Here is a 22,469-nt window from a genome sequence, read left to right as displayed (position 1 = left end):
CGCATCACCGGCACACTGCCTGCCTCCAGACACCTACAGCACCCGATGTCACAGGAAGCCAAAAAGATCATCAAGGACATCAACCACCTGAGCATCGGCCTGTTCACCCTGCTACCATCCAGAAGCAAATCAGCCAGGTGCATCAAAGCTGGACCGAGAGACAGAAAAACAGCTTCTATCTAAAGCCATCAGACTGTAAATAGCCATCACTAACGGCTACCAACACAGTTACTCAACCCTGAACTTAGAGTCTCTCCCCGTTCCCCTCACAGCTCCGTAGGCAAGCACCATGGTCTTGTAGCGGATGCGAGCTTCAACTGGAAGCCAGTGGAGAGAGCGGAGGAGCGGAATACAAAACATGTCAAGAACTTTTAAAGTTTCTACAAGTGCAGTTGCAAAAACCATCAAGCGCTACGATGAAACTGGCTCTCATGAGGACTGCCACAGGAAAGGAAGACACAGAGTTACCTCTGCTGCAGAGGATAAGTTCAATAGTTACCAGCCTCAGAAATTGCAGCCCCAAAAAATGTTTCACAGGGTTCAAGTAACAGACACATCTCAACATCAACTGTTCAGACGAGACTGCTTGAGTCAGGCCTTCATGGTCAATTTGCTGCAAAGAAACCACCACTAAAGGACACCAATAAGAAGAAGAGACTTGCTTGGGCCAAGAAACACGAGCAATGGACATTAGACCGGTGGATATCTGTCCTTGATCTGATGAGTCCAAATTTGAGATTTTTGGTTCCAACCGCCGTGTCTGCGAGACGCAGAGTAGGTGAAAGGATGATCTCCGCATGTGTGGTTACTACCGTGAAGCATGGAGGAGGAGGTGTGATGGTGTGGGGGTGCTTTGCTGGTAACACAGATTTTTTTTAGAATTCAAGGCACACTTAACCAGTATGGCTACCACAGCATTCTACAGCAATACGCCATCCCATCTGGTTTGCGCTTAGTGGGACTATCATTTGTTTTTCAACTGTACAATGACCCAACACACCTCCTGGCTGTGTAAGGGCTAATTGACCAAGAAGGATAGTGATGGACTGCTGCATCAGATGACCTGGCCTCCACAATCACCTGACCTCAACCCAATTGAGATGGTTTGGGATGAGTTGGACCACGCAGAGTGAAGGAAAAGCAGCCAACAAGTGCTCAGCATATGTGGGAACTCCTTCAAGACTGTTGGAAAAGCATCCTAGGTGACGCTGGTTGATAGAATGCCAAGAGTGTGCAAAGCTGTCATCAAGGCAAAGGGTGGCTACTTTGAAGAATCTCAAATATAAAATATATTTTGATTTGTTTAACACTTTTTTGGTTACTACATGATTCCATGTGTTATTTCATAGTTTTGATGTCTTCACTATTATTCTACAATGTAGAAAATAGAAAATAAAGAAAAACCCTTGAATGAGTAGGTGTGCCAAAACTTTTGACTCGTACTGTATATATACATACACACTACATGACCAAAATTATGTGAAACCCCTGCTCATCGAACATCTCATTCCCAAATCATGGCCATTAATATGTAGTCGGTCCCCCCTTTGCAGCTATAACAGCCTCCACTCTTCTAGGAAGGCTTTCCACTAGATGTTGGAACATTGCTGCGGGGAGAGCATTAGTGAGGTCGAGCAATAATGTTGGGCGATTAGGCCTGGCTTGCAGTCGGCGTTTCAATACATCCCAAAGTTGTTCGATGGGGTTGAGGTCAGGGCTCTGTACAGGCCAGTCCAGTTCTTCCACATCGACAAACCATTTCTGTATGGACCTCACTTTGTGCATGGGGGCATTGTCATGCTGAAACAGGAAAGGGCCTTCCCCAAACTGTTGCCATGAAGTTAGAAGCACAGAATTGTCTAGAACGTCATTGTATGCTGTAGTCTTAAGATTTTCCGTCACTGGAACAACGGGGCCTAGCCCAAACCATGAAACAGCCCCAGACCATTATTCCCCCTCCAGCAAACTTGCGTTTCCACTGCTCCAGAGTCCAATGGCAGCAAACTTTACACCTCTCCAGCCTACACTTGGCATTGCTTCCAGTTTGGAACTCTGTAGTCAGTGTTGCAAGCGCAGACAGACAATTTTTACGTGTTACGCGCTTCAGCACTCGGCGGTCACGTTCTGTGAGCTTGTGTGGCCTACTACTTCATGACTGAGCCGTTGTCGCTCCTAGACGTTGCCACTTCACACTAACAGCACTTACAGTTGACCTGGGGCAGTTCTAGCAGGGCAGAAATTTGATGAACTGACTTGTTGGGAAGGTGGCATCCTATGACAGTGCCACGTTGAAAGCTCTTCAGTAAGGACATTCTACTGACAATGTTTGTCTATGGATATTGCATGGCTGTGTGCTCGATTTTATACACCTGTCAGCAACGGATATGGCTGAAATAGCCGAATCAACTGATTTGAAGGGGTGTCCACATACTTTTCTATATGTAGTGTGTTTATATATATACTCACACACTCACGCACACAAAACATTAAGAACACCTGCTCTTTCCATAATTGACCAGGTCAATCCAGATGAAAGCTATGATAGCTTATTGATGTCACTTCTTAAATCCACTTCAATCAGTGTTGATGAAGGGGAGGAGACAGGTTAAATAAGGATTTCTAAGCCTTGAGACAACCGAGTCATGGATTGTGTATGTGTCCCATTCAGAGGGTGAATAGGTAAGACAAAAGATTTAAGTGCCTTCGAACGGGGTACGGTAGTAGGTGCCAGGCACACCGGTTTGTGTCAAGAACTGCAACACCACAAGGATTTTCTCACTCAACAGTTTCTCATGTGTATCAAGAATGGTCCACCACCCAAAGTACATCCAGACAACTTGACACAACTATGGGAAGCATTGGAGTCAACATGGGCCAACATCCCTGTGGAACACTTGACACCTTGTCGAGTCCATGCCCCGACGATTGAGGCTGTTCTGAGGGCAAAAAGGGTGGGTGCTACTCCATATTAGGAAGGTGTTCCTAATGTTTGGTATACTCAGTGTGTGTGTGTGTGTGTGTGTGTGTGTGTGTGTGTGTGTGTATATAAATAAAATCCATTGCAAAAAACATTGGAAACACCAAGCGATTTTGGCTTCAATAGCCTACCATGTGGTGCATCTCTAATGCCTCTTCCCCATACATCATTCTCATCTGTACTGTATACATTAATATTTACTCTGCGAGCAGTGGCGGCCCTTTCCCAGAAAACAGGAAAGCAGTAGTGCAACAAACTTAAGTAGTATTTCTTTTTTTTCCTTCTGAAAATAAATGTGTCAAGCACAAGCCCCTCAACCCCCAGATGGAACACAAGTGAAATGTATTTTTTTGTTTCTTCAACTGAAAAAGAACCAGAAGACGTCGAGTGAGCAGGCTCGTGCTTTTCACGGTTGCCTGGGGGATGGCAGCCGGCATGACCCTTTACCTTTTAAACTTTCGGTGACCTTTGAAGCCTTAACTTTGAGGCTATGAGTGAGCAAAAACAATTAATTAAAGGGCATTATTGAGGTTCCCAGACAGAGCTACATTCCATCTTTGAAGAAAAAAAAAAAGGAACAATGGCACAAAAAAGATTGTTTTAGCTTCCGTTGACAACGTCCATTTTTTATTAAGGCTAAAATGACTTCATCTTGATCCTTTTTTTGTCCCGTCCCCTCTCTCTCTCTCTCTCTGAGTACTACTACTTTTTCTTCTTGAACAAGCTCTTGATCTTGGACGAGGACTTCTTGGTCTTGTCTCCGTTGTCACAGGAGTCCTGAGAGGAGGTTCTCTGTAGCTTCTTCTCCTTTGCCCCCACCCCCCTGCCCTCATTGTCCAGTGAGGTGAGGGATGGGTTGCGCCCCACCACCACCACCCCCCCTGGCCCCGTCATTCCCGCGGGCAGCTGGCCCATGCTATAGGACTTCTCCAGGATGCCGTTGAACACGGCCTTGTTTCCCGCCGTCGGGGTGGTGAAGGACATGCTGTGGGACTCTGGGATGGAGCCACGGGTGAGGTCGGGTGAGCCCTTGTGTTTGTGCGAGTGCGTGTGGGAGTGTGAGTGGTGCTCCAGGGCAGGGGAGGGGTTGGCCGAGGAGGAAGTCGAGAGGGACGCAACTCCCCCTTGAGGAGGGGGTGAGTCCCGGATGTAAGTCTGAGGCTCCTGCTGGCTCAGCATCATCAGCTCCTCGCGGGAGATCTTGCGGTAGGGGGGCTCTGGGCCTGGCGTGCAGGGGTTGGCATAGGACTGTTTCCGTCCCAAGGAGGAGTTGAGAGAGTCTGTATCTGAGGACGTATCCTGAGTGTCCCTGTGACAGAGACAGAGAAGCAGGCAGAGACGAGAGAGGCAGACAGACAGACACAGAGCAGAGACACACACAGAGCAGACAGAGACAGAGTGTAAGAGAAATAAAAATAATTACAACGCAACTAATATCAGCACACATTCAATGTCTTATATTCTGAATAAATGACCCTAAACTGATCCGGTATAAAAGAGGGCAGAGGTGGTGAAAGGTAACATACCCCTTTCTCTCGATTAAGATGATGTGTTCTTCTTCACCCTCTGGGTGGTAGGAGAGGGGTGGGCTGGCCATAGAGAGCAGGTCAGGGTCGGCAGACATCATTGACGGCTGCGGGGTGCTGTAGAGACTCCGGCGGGACCGACACAGGCTGCTGCTGCGCGTCAGAGGTGGCCGCATTATAGAGGCTGCTGGGAAAATACCAGAGAGAGTAGGAATCTAGGTTACACAGCCAGATGTGGTCATAACGATAGTCATACATACAGTACTCGGACTGAACACACAACTTAAAACACATATTTTAAATCTATTTTAGCGTTGTTGATGTAAAAATCAGACAAAGTACACTCCAATGCTGTACTGGCCATCATCACTTTTGTAATGCGTTATGTAATCAGATTACTTGAGTAACGGAGTAAAGTAACGCATAACGTTGTCAACTTTTTTTATTACAGTTACTTTGTCAAACAATGAGCAATACTTTCAGAATCATATCTCTACCGGTCGCGTGTTTCCATGATCCGATCTCAACTTGTTTCTTCATTTAGTTCTCGAGCGAGCGGAAAAAGGCTGTTTGAGGGACGTGTCTATAACCAGAACTGATCTGACCAAATCGGAATCCATGCTTCAAGATTGTTTTGTCACGCGGACTGGGATATGTTCCGGGTAGCCTCTGAAAATAACATTGACGTACACACTGACACGGTGACTGAGTTCATCAGGAAGTGTATAGCGAATGTTGTTCCCACTGTGACTATTAAAACCTACCCAAATCAGAAACCGTGGATAGATGGACGCATTCGAGCAAAACTGAAAGTGTGAATCACCATATTTAACCATGGCAAGGTGACCGGGAATATGGTTGAATACAAACAGTGTAGTTATTCCCTCTGTAAGGCAATCAAACAGGCAAAACATCAGTACATAGAAAGTGGAGCCACAATTCAACGGCTCAGACACGAGATGTATGTGGCAGGGTCTACAGACAATCACGGATTACAAAGGGAAAACTAGCCACATCGCGGACACCGATGTCTTGCTCCCGGACAAGCTAAACACCTTCTTCCCCCACTTTGAGGCCCGCTCCCCAGGACTGTGGGCTCTCGTTCTCCGTGGCCGACGTGAGTAAGACATTTAAACGCGTTAACCCTTGCAAGGCTGCCGGCCTAGACGGCATCCCTAGATGCGTCCTCAGAGCATGCACGGACCAGCTGGCTGGAGTGTTTACAGACATATTCAATATATCCCTATCCCAGTCTGCTGTCCCCACTTGCTTCAAGATGTCCACCATTGTTCCTGTACCCAAGAAAGCAAAGGTAACTGAACTAAATGACTATCGCCCCATAGCACTCACTTCTGTCATCATGAAGTGCTTTGAGAGGCTAGTTGAGGATTATATCACCTCTACCTTACCTGACACTCTAGACCAACTTCAATTTGCATACCGCCCTAATAGATCCACAGATGATGCAATCGCCATCGCACTGCACACTGCCCTATCCCATTTGGACAAGAGGAATACCTATGTAAGAATGCTGTTCATTGACTATAGCTCACCCTTCAACACCATAGTACCCTCCAAGCCTGCCCTGTGCAACTGGGTCCTGGACATCCTGGGCCGCCCCCAGGTGGTGAAGGTAGGAAACACCTCCACTTCGCTGATCCTCAACACAGGGGCCCCACAAGGGTGCGTGCTCAGCCCCATCCTGTACTCCCCATTTACCCATGACTGTGTGGCCACGCATGCCTCCAACTCAATCATTAAGTTTGCAGATGACACAACAGTTGTAGGCCTGATTACCAACAATGACGAGACAGCCTACAGGGAGGAGGTGAGGGCCCTAGTGAAGTGGTGCCAGGAAAATAACCTCTCCCTTAACAAAACGAAGGAGCTGATTGTGGGCGTGCATAGAGAGCACGCCCCTATCCACATTGACGGGACCGCAGTGGAGAAGGTAAAAAGTTTCAAGTTCCTCAGCGTAGACGATTTGAAATGGTCCAGCCACACGGATAGTGTGGTGAAGAAGGCGCAACAGCGTCTTTTCAACCTCAGAAGGCTGGAGAAATTTGACTTGGCCCCTAAGACCTACAAACTTTTACAGAAGCACCATTGAGAGCATCCTGTTGGGCTGTATCACCTCCTGGTACGGCAACTGCACTGCCCGCAACCGCAGGGTGGTGCGGTCTGCCCAACGCATCACCGGGGGCACACTGCCTGCCCTCCAGGACACCTACAGCACCCGATGTCACAGGAAGGCCAAAAAGATCATCAAGGACATCAACCACCTGAGCATCGGCCTGTTCACCCTGCTACCATCCAGAAGGCAAGATCAGTCCAGGTGCATCAAAGCTGGGACCGAGAGACAGAAAAACAGCTTCTATCTAAAGGCCATCAGACTGTTAAATAGCCATCACTAGCCGGCTACCAACCAGTTACTCAACCCTGCAACTTAGAGGCTGCTGCCCTATATAGAGTTGAAGTTGGAAGTTTACATACACTTAGGTTGGAGTCATTAAAACTCGTTTTTCAACCACTCCACAAATTTCTTGTAAACAAACTACAGTTTTGACAAGTCGGTTAGGACATCTAATTTGTGCATGACAAGTACTTTTCCAACAATTGTTTACAGACAGATTATTTCACTTATAATTCACTGTATCACAATTCCAGTGGGTCAGAATTTAACATACACTAATTTGACCGTGCCCTTAAACAGCTTGGAAAATTCCAGAAAATGATGTCATGGCTTAAGAAGCGTCTGATAGGCTAATTGACATCATTTGAGTCAATTGGAGGTGTACCTGTGGATGTATTTCAAGGCCTACCTTCAAACTCAGTGCCTCTTTGCTTGACATCATGGGAAAATCAAAAGAAATCAGCCAAGACCTCAGAAAAGAATTGTAGACCTCCACAAGTCTGGTTCAACCTTGGTAGCAATTTCCAAACACCTGAAGGTACCATGTTCATCTTTACAAACAATAGTACATACAGCTCATACAGCTCAGGAAGGAGACGCATTCTGTCTCCTAGAGATGAACGTACTTTGAAAAGTGCAAATCAATCCAGCAAAGGACCTTGTAAAGATGCTGGAGGAAACAGGTACAAAAGTATCCACAGTAAAACGAGTCCTATATCGACATAACCTGAAAGGTCACTCAGCAAGGAATAAGCCACTGCTCCAAAACCGCCATAAAAAAGCTATGGTTTGGAACTGCACATTGGGACAAAGATCGAAATTTTMGAGAAATGTCCTCTGGTCTGATGAAACAAAAATAGAACTGTTTGGCCATAATGACCATTGTTATCTTTGGAGGAAAAAGGGGAGGCTTGCAAGCCGAAGAACGCCATCCCAGCCGTGAAGCACGGGGGTGGCAGCATCATGTTCTGGGGGTGCTTTGCTGCAGGAGAGACTGGTGCACTTCACAAAATAGATGGCATCATGAGGGAGGAAAATTATGTGGATATATTGAAGCAACATCTCAAGACATCAGTCAGGAAGTTAAAGTTAAAGCTTGGTCGCAAATGGGTCTTCCAAATGGACAGTGACCACAAGCATACTTCCAAAGTTGTGGCAAAATGGCATAAGGACAACAAAATCAAGGTATTGGACTGGCCATCACAAAGCCCTGACCTCAATCCTATAGAACATTTCTGGGCAGAACTTAAAAAGTATGTGCGAGCAACAAGGCCTACAAACCTGACTCAGTTACACCAGCTCTGTCAGGAGGAATGGGCCAAAATTCACCCAACTTATTGTGGGAAGCTTGTGGAAGGTTAACCAAAACGTTTGACCCAAGTTAACCACTTTAAATGCAATACTACCAGATACTAATTGAGTGTATGTATACTTCTGACCCACTGGAAATGTGATGAAAGAAATAAAAGCTGAAATAAATAATTCTCTACTATTATTCTGACATTTCACATTCTTAAAATAAAGTGAAGATCCTAACTGACCTAAGACATTTTTCAGGAACTGTGAAAAACTGAGTTTAAATGTATTTGGCTAAGCTGTATGTAAACGTCCGACTTCAACTGTACATAGACATGGAATCACAGGCTACTTATTAATGGAACACTTGTCCCTTTAATGTTTTCATACTGCGTTACTCATTTCATATGTATATACTGTATTCCAATCTACTACATTTCAGTCAATGCCACTGACATTCCTCGTTCTAATATTGATATATTTCTTAACTCCATTCTTTTACTTTAGATGTGTGTGTATTGTTGTGAATTGTTAGATATTACTGCACTGTTGGAGCTAGGAACACAAGCATTTCGCTACACCCGCAATTACATCTGCTAAATATGTGTATGTGACAAATATAATATGATTTGGAGAAATGTCATGATAGCTGCTGTCCATAGAAATGTATAGAGAGCACACCTCTGATATTTGCTAATGATCACTTCTGTGATAGCAAAGCCCATTGAGGCCTTTCCCATCTAGATGCAAGTGTGCCCTCTATACATCTCTATGGGTCCGTGTGCCTGCGGTCTATAACCAAAACTGGTGGCTCGAGAAAAGAGTTATAATGAAACGATAGGAAATCTCGACAGATGTTTGGTTTACAGTATATATGGCTAATGAAGCAGCCAATTTATAGCGCATCTGTCACGCCCTGACCATAGAGAGCTTTTATTCTCTATGTTGGTTAGGTCGGGGTGTGATTTAGGGTGGGTCATCTAGGTGTTTTATATGTCGATGTTGGCCTGTTATGGTTCCCAATCAGAGGCAGCTGTTTATCGTTGTCTCTGATTGGGGATCATATTTAGGCAGCCATTTCCCCTTTGTGCTTTGTGGGATCTTGTCTATGTTTAGTTGCCTGTCAGCGCTAGTTGTATAGCTTCACGTTTCGTTTGGTTGGTTGTTTGTTGTTTTGTTCAGTGAGTTTCAGTTTATTAAAATGATGTGGAACTCTAAGAACGCTGCGCCTTACAACGAACGTGACAGCATCTTTTGAAGACTAGCACAGGAAAGCAGCACCACAGATGAAAAGAGAAACTAGTGATGGTATTGCTCCCTCTGACAGTCAAACAAACGGTGAGATTGAGTTTTTTTTCATGAAAGTAATGTAAAGTAATACAATGTGTTACTTTCTACATAAAGTAATATTGCAAAGTAGCGTGTTACTTTCGTTCAACGTAATGAGTAACAAGTGATCATACACTCACACCCAGTCACTTTACAACTGTAACTGGAGTATTTGCATTTCTGTGACAACCTCCATACGTACAGGTGAATTGTGGAATGATTGGAGGCGTGTCCTCGTCGAGGTCGTCCACCCCGCCGGCGATGGGGTAGGGGGGCACGGAGACGCGGGGCATGACCACCCAGCTGTGGTCAGAGTACAGGGTGGCAGTCAGGCTGGGCAGCCCAGAGTTGTGCACCAGGGGGAAGCCGCATAGCTTCTCAATCTGCTGCCAGCGGTGGAGGCGCTCCCTCAGGCAGGCCGTCACCTCCGACAGGGACTTTCTGGAACAATCAATCAAATCAAATGTGTTTATAAAGCCCGTTTTATATCAGTAGTTATCACAAAGTGCTTTTACATCCAACAGACCTAGACCCAAAAGAGCAAGCAAAAGAAGAAGCACATTGGTAAGGAAAAACTCCCTAGAAGGAAGAAACCTGAAGAGGGCCCCAGCTCAGATGGGAGGCCCATCCTCTTCTCGCTGTACCAGGTAAACTGTCTTTTTCCAGACATTACACTTTGGTTTCTGTGCCTATACCACTAATGCATGGACAACAACTTATTGTAATAGGTATTGATACCCTAGGTAGACTGACATATGTGGGGATCCGGATTTACAAGCATTTTGCTACACCCGCAATAACATCTGCTAAACACGTGTATGTGACCAATACAATTGTATTTACTTGTCTCGATCAGTAATCAATAGCTAGTAAATCCCCAAGTCTTTCACGTCAATTCAGCTCATGGACAAAGACATATGGATGAGGGTGACAAAATACAATGCGGGTGAGTGTGCGTATTTGTCTATGTGTGTGTCTGTTGTGTGAATGCTTGCGTGCGTGTGTGTTATCCTACTTGGCCTCTAGGATCTTGTGGTCCACTTCATCCAGTGATGAACTGTGGGCGACGTGAAGTGTTCCAAACACAGAACTCCTCTTCTTTTTGATTTTCTCTGCCTGAAACCCATTTGAAAAATTACTATAATATAATATGCTCTAAATACTGTAGTATTACTAGATTTATATACTATAGTACTCATTGTAGTGTTCTTGCAGAAGTATACTGTAGTATTCACTGCAGTGTTTTTGTAGTATTTACTGTAGTGTTTTTGCATAAGCATACTGTAGTATTCACTGTAGTGCTTTTGCATAAGCATACTGTAGTATTTACTGTAGTGTTTTTGCATAAGCATACTGTAGTATTCACTGTAGTGTTTTTGTGGACATGTCTGTAGTAAAGTTTATTATAGTATAAATACTGTAGTATTACTATAGTAAAAACGATAGTGTACTGTATACTATAGTAACTACTGCAGTGTTTTTATTACTGTAGTATTTACTATATAGTGTTTTTTGTTTTATTTGACATAGAAGTGGGGGCTTTCTCCTTGATGAAACCTACCGGGCAAATACTAAGAGAAAATGTTCCATAACCTGTAAGACCGGAGACTGAATGGATAGTTCAGAGCTTCTGCTCGTTTCTATAACCTGTAGGGAATACAATATGTGGTCTATACTTGGCATATAGGTTTCTCACTCATGCGTGCCAGAAATTGGGATTTTGGGGATGAGAACGGGTGGAGCATATTCAAATGAAATAATGTAGTATGACTATAGTTAAAAAACAGTGTTTTAGCAGATATAACTGTAGTATTTCCTACAGTTTTTTTGCGGATAATACTGTAGTATTTAATATAGTATAATACAGTGTCCTACAAAATTCTATAGTAAGCACTACACATGATTGAGGATACTAAAGTGTAGTATAGTATTCTACATTATAAGCCGGGTAGTTTGGCTCCTGGATGCGGATTGGCTGAAAGCCGTGGTATATTGCCCATATACCACAGCTCCTCGGCTTTATTGCTTAAGTATATTACAGTTTATTACAGAATACTGTTTATGTGGGAACAAAGACATACACACTATATGACTATATTGTAACACAATCATCACTGAATGCATAGCATCCAATATTTGCTGTCTATACTACAATAAAACATCAGTGCCTTACCTTATCAAATATCTTCCCAGTTTAGCTGTTGTTCATGACTACATTAAACAGTGAAACATCTCGTCAAGACCACAAGCTGTTGGCTGGAGCAATAACAGACTGATATGCAGGCAATCCTACATGCACTGATATACACTACATGGCCAAAAGGTATGTGGACACCCCTTCAAATTAGTGGATTTGGCTATTTCAGCCACACCCGTTACTGACAGGTGTATCAAATTAAGCATGCAGCCATGTAATATCCATAGAAAACCATTGTCAGTAGAACGAACCTTCTGAAGAGCTCAGTGACTTTCAACGTGGCACCGTCATAGGATGCCACCTTGCCAACAAGTTTGTCAAATTTCGGCCTTGCTCGAGCTTCCCCAGTCAACTGTAAACGCTGTTATTGTGAAGTGGAAACGTCTAGGAGCAACAATGGCTCAGCCGCGAAGTTGTAGGCCACACAAGCTCACAGAACGGGACCGCCGAGTGCATAGCGTGTAAAAATCATCTGTCCATGGTTGCAACACTCACTACCGAGTTCCAAACTGCAACTGTAAGCAATGTCAGCATAAGAACTGTTTGTCGGGAAATTCATGAAATGGCTTTCCATGGCCGAGCAGTCACACACAAGCTTAAGATTACCATGCGCAATGCCAAGCATCGGTTGGAATTGTGTAAAGCTTGCGGTTATTGGTTTCTGGAGCAGTGAAAACACGTTCTCTGGAGTGATGAATCATACTTCACCGTCTGACGCACGAATCTGGGTTTGGCGGATTCCAGGAGAACACTACCTGCCCGAATGCATAGTGCCAACTGTAAAGTTTGGTGGAGGAGAAATAACGATCTGGGGCTGCTTTTCATGGTTCGGGTTCCAGTGAAGGGAAATCTTAATGTTACAGTATTCAATGACATTCTGTGCTTTCAACTTTGTTGCAACAGTTTGGGGAAGGCCCTTTCCTGTTTCAGCATGACAATGCCCCCATGCACAATGCAAGGTCCATACAGAAATTATTTGTCGGGCCTCCCGGGTGGCGCAGTGGTCTAAGGCACTGCATCGCAGTGCTAGCTGGGCCACCAGAGATTCTGGGTTCGAGCCCAGGCTCTGTCGCAGCCGACCGAGGTCCATGGGGCGACGCACAATTGACCCAGCGTCGTCCGGGTTAGGGAGGGTTTGGCCGGCAGGGATATCCTGGTCTCATCGCGCACTAGCGACTCCTGTGGCGGGCCGGATGCAGTGCACGCTGACCAGGTCGCCAGGTGTACGGTGTTTCCTCCGACACATTGATGCGGCTGGCTTCCGGGTTGGATGTGCGTTGTGTCAAGAAGCAGTGCGGCCAAGTTGGGTTGTGTTTCGGAGGACGCATGGCTCTCGACCTTTGCCTCTCCCGAGTCCGTACGGAAGTTGCAGCGATTAGACAAGACTGTAACTACTACCAATTGGATACCACGAAATTGGGGAGAAAAAAGGTATATAAAAAAAAAAAATAGATTTGTTGAGATCGGTGTGGAAGAACTTGACTAGCCTGTACAGAGCCCTGACCTCAACACCATTGAACACCTTTGGAATGAATTGGAACGCCGACTGCGAGCCGGACCTAATCGCCCAACATCAGTGCTCCACCACACTAATGCTCTTGTGGCTGAATGGAAGCAAGTCCCCGTAGCAATGCTCCAACAGCTAGTGGAAAGCCTTCCCAGAAGAGTGGAGGCTGTCATTACAGCAAAGGGGGTACATATTGATGCCCATGATTTTGGAATGAGATGTTCGACGAGCAGGTGTCCACATACATTCTGCCATGTATTGTACAATGCAGTATACTACAGAGACTAGTTTTATCAATAAGTCCTCAAATTGGGCCAAGATGTCAAATGTGACCACATCTATCTACTTTAATGACAGCAACATATTGCTGTGTCTCAGTGTTTGTGCTTTCACAGCTACACAGTTTATTGACTTATGGAATTGCTTTATGAGTCATTCTCACTGAAAGTTATAAAAGGCAAAAACAAACAATGCAATTAAAAAGTAATTTAGCTGTGTTTTTGTGTGTGTGTGTGTGTGTGTGTCTGCCTCTATGTGTCTGTGTGCATGTGTCTGTGCATGTTTACAGACATTTTCAATTACACAAGTGCAAAATGCTTATTTTCCATACTGCACTTCAACATTTAACATCCCCAAAATCACGCTAAAACCTGCTCCTACTTGAACTTGACACTGTCTCCTAGGAAGTGATGTCATAGTGATGTCATTTGGTCTCCAGGAAGTTACCTCTTCCTTAGCGACAGTGAGCTGTAGCTCTGCGCTATGTTTCTTGATGTTGTAATATTGGACCTCCACCTCATGGGTGAGTTGTAGCCACATCTGTAGGGCCTCTGGGACCGACCACTCTGTCTGCATCTCCTTCTCCGCACGCTTCAGGGCCATACGCACCTGGGGACAGGAAGTGTGGGGGGGGGGGGGGACATTTAGGCGTCGCACACGCATGGGATAATATGAAATCTTGGCGTAAAAGTGTATTGTACAAGTAGTCTCTCTAGACAGATGGGTTGCCTCCCACAATGAAGCAATGTTCCGGTTTACACGTTTGTTCAGAATTCAATGTTAGTTTGGCATAGAGGAACTCAGTCACTGCCTAATCTGCTTGTTGCTCACGTAGCTAGCAAGATGGAGATCACAGATGTTATTTTTAATGAGTGCATTTTGCAAGTGGCTAGTTTGTTTCAACTACCTTTGTTAATCAACTACCTTTGTTAATCATGACGTTCTGGCATGTCCGCCTCGTGATTTTTTGGTACAGCTATCTGTTTGAAGACGACGCTCCCCGGGAAAATATTTTTTTATTTTTCAGTTACCAAAAGGTTCCGTCCTTAATCCCAGACCCTAGTCACTGCTGTTGCCTAGTGTCTGGGTTTCTGAGACTAGTACATAAGGAGATGTTATTATGCGATGCGCAGGGGAACAGTGACAAATGCTTCACTGTGGAATAGTATGTTATACACAGAAGAATAGTATTCTATGTGTGGTATGCATTTGACCTGAATTCTATACTGCATTCATCTTACTGTGAATGGAGACTGCATTGTACTGTATGCTACACAAGGGGGCAGTATTTCACGTGACACAGGGAGATGGGATTTGATGCTAAACAAAGGGACAGTATTCTTTGTAGGGTTGCAATGGGAGGGAATGTTACCGGTAACGAAATGTACCAGTAAACAACCAGATTTTTTTTAACTTTCAAGGATTTTTTGTCATTTTCATAACATGTAAAATATCAAATAATAAAATAAGATGTTATAAATTTGAAAAATAGAACATTAGCCTAAATATAACCCATCAACTTGGTGAATACAGTTGGCAGTTAATATGAGGGTTTCAGCATGGAATATACTTTATAATAGTACACGCATTTATTTAATTTACTATGTCTTTGTTGTAAATGTTTTGTGGCCAAACTGGTGGCAGTTGTGAAGAAGTCAATAGTTGGAGGAGTTGCAGAGTTAATTGCAAATGATGTCATTGTTGATTCAAGTGTTTTTTTCATGAATTATTCTATTTGCTCTTGAACCATATGGTCTATCCACTAGAAACTTGTGGAAAATATGGACACAGATGTAATGATTAAGAAAAAAAATATTTTATATGATGAAAATAAAATCAACTTAAAATAATTAAAGTATAAATTACCAAAGTTTCCATAAATTACATGTGACTTACCAAAATTGCTGACAATTCCAGTAACTTTGGTAAATTACTGGTCGTTTTGCTACCTTAATTATGTGCAACACACTCTCCATGGTTCCTACCTGCACCAGCTCCTCCTCAGCATATTTCAGGCGGCTGAGCTCACACTCGGCCCCCTGGCGGAGCTCCCGGAGGCGGTACGACTCCTTCTTGGCGCCGCTGATCTCATACCTCATCTTCTGCTCCAGGTTCTGCTTCTCCACCGCCACCGTGCGGTTCTCCTCCTGGGCCTTTTCGAGGCTGGAGAGCAGTGAGAGAGAGAGAGACAGGGTTAGAACCTTTCAGATAACGTGATCCCTAAGCTAAATTCATTTAACTTAATAATTCTTCAGACTGCATACCATACACCAAACATACAACATCAGAGCCATTCGAGCCAATAGACAACTAAACCTGTGTATGCCATTTAAAAAAAATAATAATAATGGTAAACCATTTGTAAATTTACTATTAACCACCTTTAACCACCTTTTACAAACCATTCATAAACAGCATCAGGCTACATACCGTCCCTGAAGATCCATGAGGCTCTGCTCAGCACTCTGCAGGCTCTCCAAGTCCTTCATCATCTGACTCATGTGCACCTTGGAAGACTTGTTCTGGATGTAGGCGAACCAGCAGCCCCCCATCCCGATCACTATAGATACCATCAACACAAAGTCCTTCATCCAGTTGTGTTGTGGACCTGAGAGGGAGGGGGGGGGGGAGAGTAAGTGAGTGAGGAAACACCCTGGGCAAGTTACGTCATCCTAAGTCATACTTCCAGGGGCATGTCCCGGGTCTTCTGAATTAACTTCAAGATTACCATCAAATTCGTGTAAATTGCTAAATCTTTTTTATTTTTTACTAATTATGTTTAATATATATCCATTATACTTGCAGAATATAACTGAGCTTAGTTCAACTGTCATACCCCGTCAGAACCCAAAACATAAGCTTGTTTTACTCCAATGTTTGTAAACAATGTAAATGCAAACAAACACTGTATAGCCTCAAAACATGGATAAAACTGTATTTTTTTTATATCATGGATGGTCAGTCCTTGCATCCATAGCTCTGTCTATGAACTTGAGGTTACATTTCTCCAGACCCATCTGTAACGATAGTCTATTTCGTCCTCATCGGACGAGAACCAATTTGCAGAACCAATTCGCAGAGTGGTAAGTTTCCATGGTAATTTAATAAACACGAAAACAATACACGATACAAAACAATAAACGAACACACCGTAACAGTCCCGTGTGGCGAAACACTAACACAGGAACAAACACCCACAAACCAAACGTGAAAACCCCAGCTGCCTAAGTATGATTCTCAATCAGGGACAACGATTGACAGCTGCCTCTGATTGAGAATCATACCAGGCCGAACCCAAAATCCCAACATAGAAAACACACATAGACAACCCACCCCAACTCACGCCCTGACCATACTAAATAAATACAAAACAAGGGAAAACAGGTCAGGAACGTGACACCATCCCTCAGTTTATTTGTTATTTTTTACCCATCCACCACCACCTTTGGACACAAAGGACACAAATAGTTAGTTTTGCAGCTTTTTTGATATACACACACACACCTACTCATTCAAGTTTTTTTTTTTTTTACTGTTTTCTACATTGTAGAATAATAGTGAAGACATCAAAACAATGAAATAACACATATGGAAGCATGTAGTAACCAAAAAAGTGTTAAAACATAAAATATATGTTATTTGTGATTCTTCAAAGTAGCCACCCTTTGCCTTGACAGCTTTGCACGCTCTTGGCATTCTATCAACCAGCTTCATGAGGTAGTCACCTGGAATGCTTTTCCAACAGTCCTGAAGGCGTTCCCACATATGCTGAGCACTTGTTGGCTGCTTTTTCTTCACTCCGCGCGGTCCAACTCATCCCAAACCATCTCAATTGGGTTGAGGTCCGGTGATTGTGGAGGCCAGGTCATCTGATGCAGCACCCCATCACTCTCCTTCTTGGTCAAATAGCCCTTACACAGCCTGGAGGTGCGATTTGGGTCATTGTCCTGTTGAAAAACAAATGATAGTCCCACTAAGCGCAAACCAGATGGGATGGCGTATTGCTGCAGAATGCTGTGGTAGCCATGCTGGTTAAGTGTGCCTTGAATTCTAAATAAATCACTGAGTGTCACCAGCAAAGCACCCCCACACCATCACACCTCCTCCATGCTTCACGGTGGGAACCACACATGCAGAGATCATCCGTTCACCTACTCTGCGTCTCACAAAAACAGTGGTTGGAACCAAAAATCTTAAATATGGACTCATCAGACCAAAGGAAAGATTTCCACCGGTCTAATGTCCATTGCTCGTATTTCTCAGCCCAAGCAAGTCTTCTTCTTATTGGTGTCCTTTAGTAGTGGTTTCTTTGTAGCAATTCGACCATGAAGGCCTGATTCACGCAGTCTCCTCTGAACAGTTGACGTTGAGATGTGTCTGTTACTTGAACTCTGTGAGGCATTTATTTGGGCTGCAATTTGTGAGGCTGGTAACTTATCCTCTGCAGCAGAGGTAACTCTGGGTCTTTCTTTCCTGTGGCGGTCCTCATGCGAGCCAGTTTCTTCATAGAGCTTGATGGTTTTTGCGACTGCACTTGAAAAAACTTTCAAAGTTCCCGATTGACTGACATTCATGTAACGATGAACTGCCGTTTCTCTTTGCTTGAAATAATATGGTCTTGGTCTTTCACCAAATAGGGCTATCTTCTGTGTACCACCCCTACCTTGTCACAACTGATTGTCTTAAACGCATTAAGGAGGAAAGACATTCCACAAATAAACAAGGCACACCTGTTAATTGAAAAGCTTTCCAGATGACTACCTCATTAAGCTGGTTGAGAGAATGCCAAGAGTGTGCAACGCTATCATAATGGAAAAGGGTGGCTACTGTCAAGAATCACAAATAACATATATTTAGATTTTTTTTAAACACTTTTTTAGTTACTACATGTTTCCATATGTGTTATTTCATAGTTTTGATGTCTTCACTATTATTCTACAATGTAGAAAATTGTTAACTATATAAAGCTCTGCAAAAAATAAACGTCCTCTCACTGTCAACTGCGTTTATTTTCAGCAAACTTAACATGTGTAAATATTTGTATTAACATAACAAGATTCAACAACTAAGACATGAACTGAACAAGTTCCACAGACATGTGACTAACAGAAATGGAATGTGTCCACGAACAAAGGGGGGGTCAAAATCAAAAGTAACAGTCAGCATCTGGTGTGGCCACCAGCTGCATTAAGTCCTGCAGTGCATCGCCTCCTCATGGACTTTGCCAGATCTTGCTGTGAGATGTTACCCCACTCTTCCACCAAGACACCTGCAAGTTCCCGGACATTTCTGGGGGGGGGGGGGGTAGCCCTAGCACTCACCCTCCGAACCAACAGGTTCCAGATGTGGTCTTTGACACACCGCCCCAGACCATGACGGACCCTCCACCTCCAATTCGATCCCGCTCCAGAGTACAGGCCTCGGTGTAACGCTCATTCCTTCGACAATAAACGCAAATCCGACCATCACCCCTGGTGAGACAAACCGTGACTCATCAGTGAAGAGCACTTTTTGCCAGTCCTGTCTGGTCCAGCGACGGTGGGTTTGTGCCCATAGGCGACGTTGTTGCCGGTGATGTCTGATGAGGACTTGCCTTACAACAGGCCTACAAGCCCTCGGTCCAGCCTCTTTCAACCTGTGCACTGATGTAGGGATTGTGCGTTCCTGGTGTAACTCGGGCAGTTGTTGCCGCCATCCTGTACCTGTCCTGCAGGAGTGATGTTCGGATGTACCGATCCCGTGCAAGTGTTGTTACACATGGTCTGCCAATGCGAGGACGATCAGCTGTCCGTCCTGTCTCCCTTAATTGCCTACCGTCTATAAGCTGTAACTGTCTTAACGACCGTTCCACAGGTGCATGTTCATTAATTGTTTATGGTTCATTGGACAAGCATGGGAAACAGTGTTTAAACCCTTTACAATGAAGATCTGTGAAGTTATTTGGATTTTGAAGATTTATCGTTGAAAGACATTTCTTTTTTTGCTAAGATTAATATATATATATATAAATACACACTAAGTCGGAAGTTTACATACACCTTCGTCAAATACATTTAAACTCAGTTTTTCACAATTCCTGACATTTAATCCTTGTAAAAATTCCATCTTAGGTCAGTTAGGATCACCACTTTATTTTAAGAATGTGAAATATCAGAATAATAGTAGAGAGAATGATTTCAGCTTTTATTTCTTTCATCACATTCCCAGTGGGTCAGAAGTTTACATACACTCAATTAGTATTTGGTAGCATTGCATTTAAATTGTTAAACTTGGGTCAAACGTTTTGGGTAGCCTTCCACAAGCTTCCCACAATAAGTTGGGTGAATTTTGGCCCATTCCTCCTGAAGGAGCTGGTGTAACCGAGTCAGGTTTGTAGGCCTCCTTGCTCACACACGTTTTTTCAGTTCCTGCCCACACAAAGGTCAGGGCTTTGTGATGGCCACTCCAATACCTTGACTTTGTTGTCCTTATGCCATTTTGCCACAACTTCGGAAGTACGCTTGGGGTCATTGTCCATATGGAAGACCCATTTGCGACCAAGCTTTAACTTCCTGACTGATGTCTTGAGATGTTGCTTCAATATATCCACATAATTTTGCTTCCTTATGATGCCATCTATTTTGTGAAGTGCACTAGTCCCTCCTGCAGCAAAGCACCCCCACAACATGATGCTGCGTTCCCCGTGCTTCGCGGTTGGGATGGTGTTCTTTCGGCCTGCCAGCCTCCCCCTTTTTCCTCCAAACATAACTATGGTCATTATGGCCAAACAGTTCTATTTTTGTTTCATCAGACCAGAGGACATTTCTCCAAAAAGTACTTTGTCCCATGTGCAGTTGCAAACCGTAGTCTGGCTTTTTTATGGCAGTTTCGGAGCAGTGGCTTCTTCCTTGCTGTGTGGCCTTTCAGGTTATGTTGATATAGAACTCATTTTACTGTGGATATAGATACTTTTGTACCTGTTTCCTCCAGCATCTTCACAAGGTCCGTTGCTGTTGTTCTGGGATTGATTTGCACTTTTCGCACCAAAGTACGTTCATCTCTAGGAGACAAAACGCGTCTCCTTCCTGAGCGGTATGACGGCTGCTTGGTCCCATGGTGTTTATACTTGCATATTATTGTTTGTACAGATGAAGGTGGTACCTTCAGGCGTTTGGAAATTGCTCCCAAGGATGAACCAGACTTGTGGAGGTCTACAATGTTTTGGGTCTTGGCTGATTTCTTTTGATTTTCCCATGATGTCAAGCAAAGAGGCACTGACTTTTAAGGCAGACCTTGAAATACATCCACAGGTACACCTCCAATTGACTCAAATGATGTCCATTAGCCTATCAGAAGCTTCTAAAGCCATGACATCATTTTCTGGAATTTTCCAAGCTGTTTAAAAGGCACAGTCAACTTAGTGTATGTAAACTTCTGACCCATTGGAATTGTGATTAAGTGAAATAATCTGTCTGTAAACAATTGTTGGAAAAATTACTTGTGTCATGCACAAAGTAGATGTCCTAACCAACGTGCCAAAACTATGGTTTGTTAACAAGAAATTTGTGGAGTGGTTCTAAAACAAGTTAATGACCCCAACCTAAGTTCATGTTAACTTCCGACTTCAACTGTGTATATATACACATACACACACAAATACCCAGTGTATGTACAGTACCAGTCAACAGTTTGGACACACCTACTCAATCCAGGGTTTCTCCTTATTTGTACTATTTTCTACAGTAACCAGCTTTGTATGGCTTGTATAAGAAAGGGCAATACTTTGAACAAAAAAGTTTAATTTTCAATTAATCGGAAATGAGAAGTTGTAATCTGTATGAAGGCAATTTTTGAACAAAGGATGGGTCTTTCTTAATAATCCACTAGAGAACCAGTTCAGATTTAAATCGTATGTATGAGTGAAGCTTTTAGTGAGAGGTTTAATGCTTTAATATTTAATCATTACAGCCCACAAACTCATATTCATTTTATAAATACGCATGTTTAATTTTGTCTGGCTTAGCGTTCCAAATAGAGTGAAATATTTTTTGCTCATACGATTAGTTTTGTTTTTTATTTAAAACAGGTTGGGTGCCTGCTTTGTTATTGTTTCAATTAAGGATTCTTGCTTTAAGATGCATTCAGAAAGTATTCAGACCCCTTGACTGTTGCACATTTTGTTACGTTACAGCCTTATTCTAACATTGAATTAATTGTTTTTTTCTCCTCATCAATCTACACACAATACCCCATAATGACAAAAACACTACTAGCTTGGCACGCCTGTATTTGGAGAGTTTCTACCATTCTTCTCTGCAGATCCTCTCAGCTCTGTCAGGTTGGATGGGGAGCATCACTGCACAGTTATTTTCAGGTCTCTCCAGAGATGTTTGATCAGGTTCAAGTCCGAGCTCTGGCTGGGCCTCTCAATGACATTCAGAGATCAGTCCCGAAGCCACTCCTGCGTTGTCTTGGCTGTGTGCTTAGGGTTGTTGTCCTGTTGGAAGGTGAACCTTCGCCCCAGTCTGACATCCTGAGCACTCTAGAGCATGGTTTTCATCAAGGATCTCTCTGAACTTTGCTCCGATCCTGACTCCCAGTCCCTGCCGCTGAAAAACATCCCCACAGCATGATGCTGCCACCACCAGGCTTCACCATAGGTACGGTGCCAGGTCACTTCCAGAAATGGCGCTTGGAATTCAGGCCAAAGAGTTCAATCTTGGTTTCATCAGACCAGAGAATCTTCAGGTACCTTTTGGCAACTCCAAGTTGGCTGTCATGTGCCTTTTACTGAGGAGTGGCTTCCGTCTGGCCACTCTACCATAAAGGCCTGATTGGTGGAGTGCTTCAGAGATGGTTGTCCTTCTGGAAGGTTCTCCCATATCCACAGAGGAACTCTGGAGCTCTGTCAGAGTGACCATCGGGTTCTTGGTCACCTCCCTGACCAAGGCCCTTCTCCCCGATTG

General features: G+C 43.9%; 1 protein-coding gene across 2 annotated transcripts in view; it reads right to left on the bottom strand.

The window, feature by feature from the left end:
* Positions 1 to 263: 263 nt before the first annotated feature.
* The window catches only part of stim2b (stromal interaction molecule 2b), an 85,447-nt gene continuing 63,241 nt past the window's right edge, over positions 264 to 22,469 (bottom strand). The window contains exons 6-12 of one of the 2 annotated variants that reach the window (XM_023981972.3): positions 15,955 to 16,132; positions 15,510 to 15,687; positions 13,972 to 14,133; positions 10,557 to 10,657; positions 9,744 to 9,982; positions 4,504 to 4,690; positions 264 to 4,286 (exon numbers count right to left, since the gene is read on the bottom strand). In XM_023981972.3, the coding sequence (XP_023837740.1) occupies positions 3,680 to 4,286; positions 4,504 to 4,690; positions 9,744 to 9,982; positions 10,557 to 10,657; positions 13,972 to 14,133; positions 15,510 to 15,687; positions 15,955 to 16,132 (1,652 nt within the window). In that variant the 3' untranslated portion in view covers positions 264 to 3,679. The remainder of the gene's footprint in view (positions 4,287 to 4,503; positions 4,691 to 9,743; positions 9,983 to 10,556; positions 10,658 to 13,971; positions 14,134 to 15,509; positions 15,688 to 15,954; positions 16,133 to 22,469) is intronic. The other variant, XM_023981973.3, reaches the window with a different exon arrangement.

This window comes from Salvelinus sp. IW2-2015, linkage group LG37 (genome assembly GCF_002910315.2).
Source record: "Salvelinus sp. IW2-2015 linkage group LG37, ASM291031v2, whole genome shotgun sequence".
NCBI classification, from domain to species: Eukaryota; Metazoa; Chordata; class Actinopteri; order Salmoniformes; family Salmonidae; genus Salvelinus; species Salvelinus sp. IW2-2015.
The sequence above is the reverse complement of the archived record's forward strand: the minus strand, read 5'-3'. Positions and strand labels throughout refer to the sequence as shown.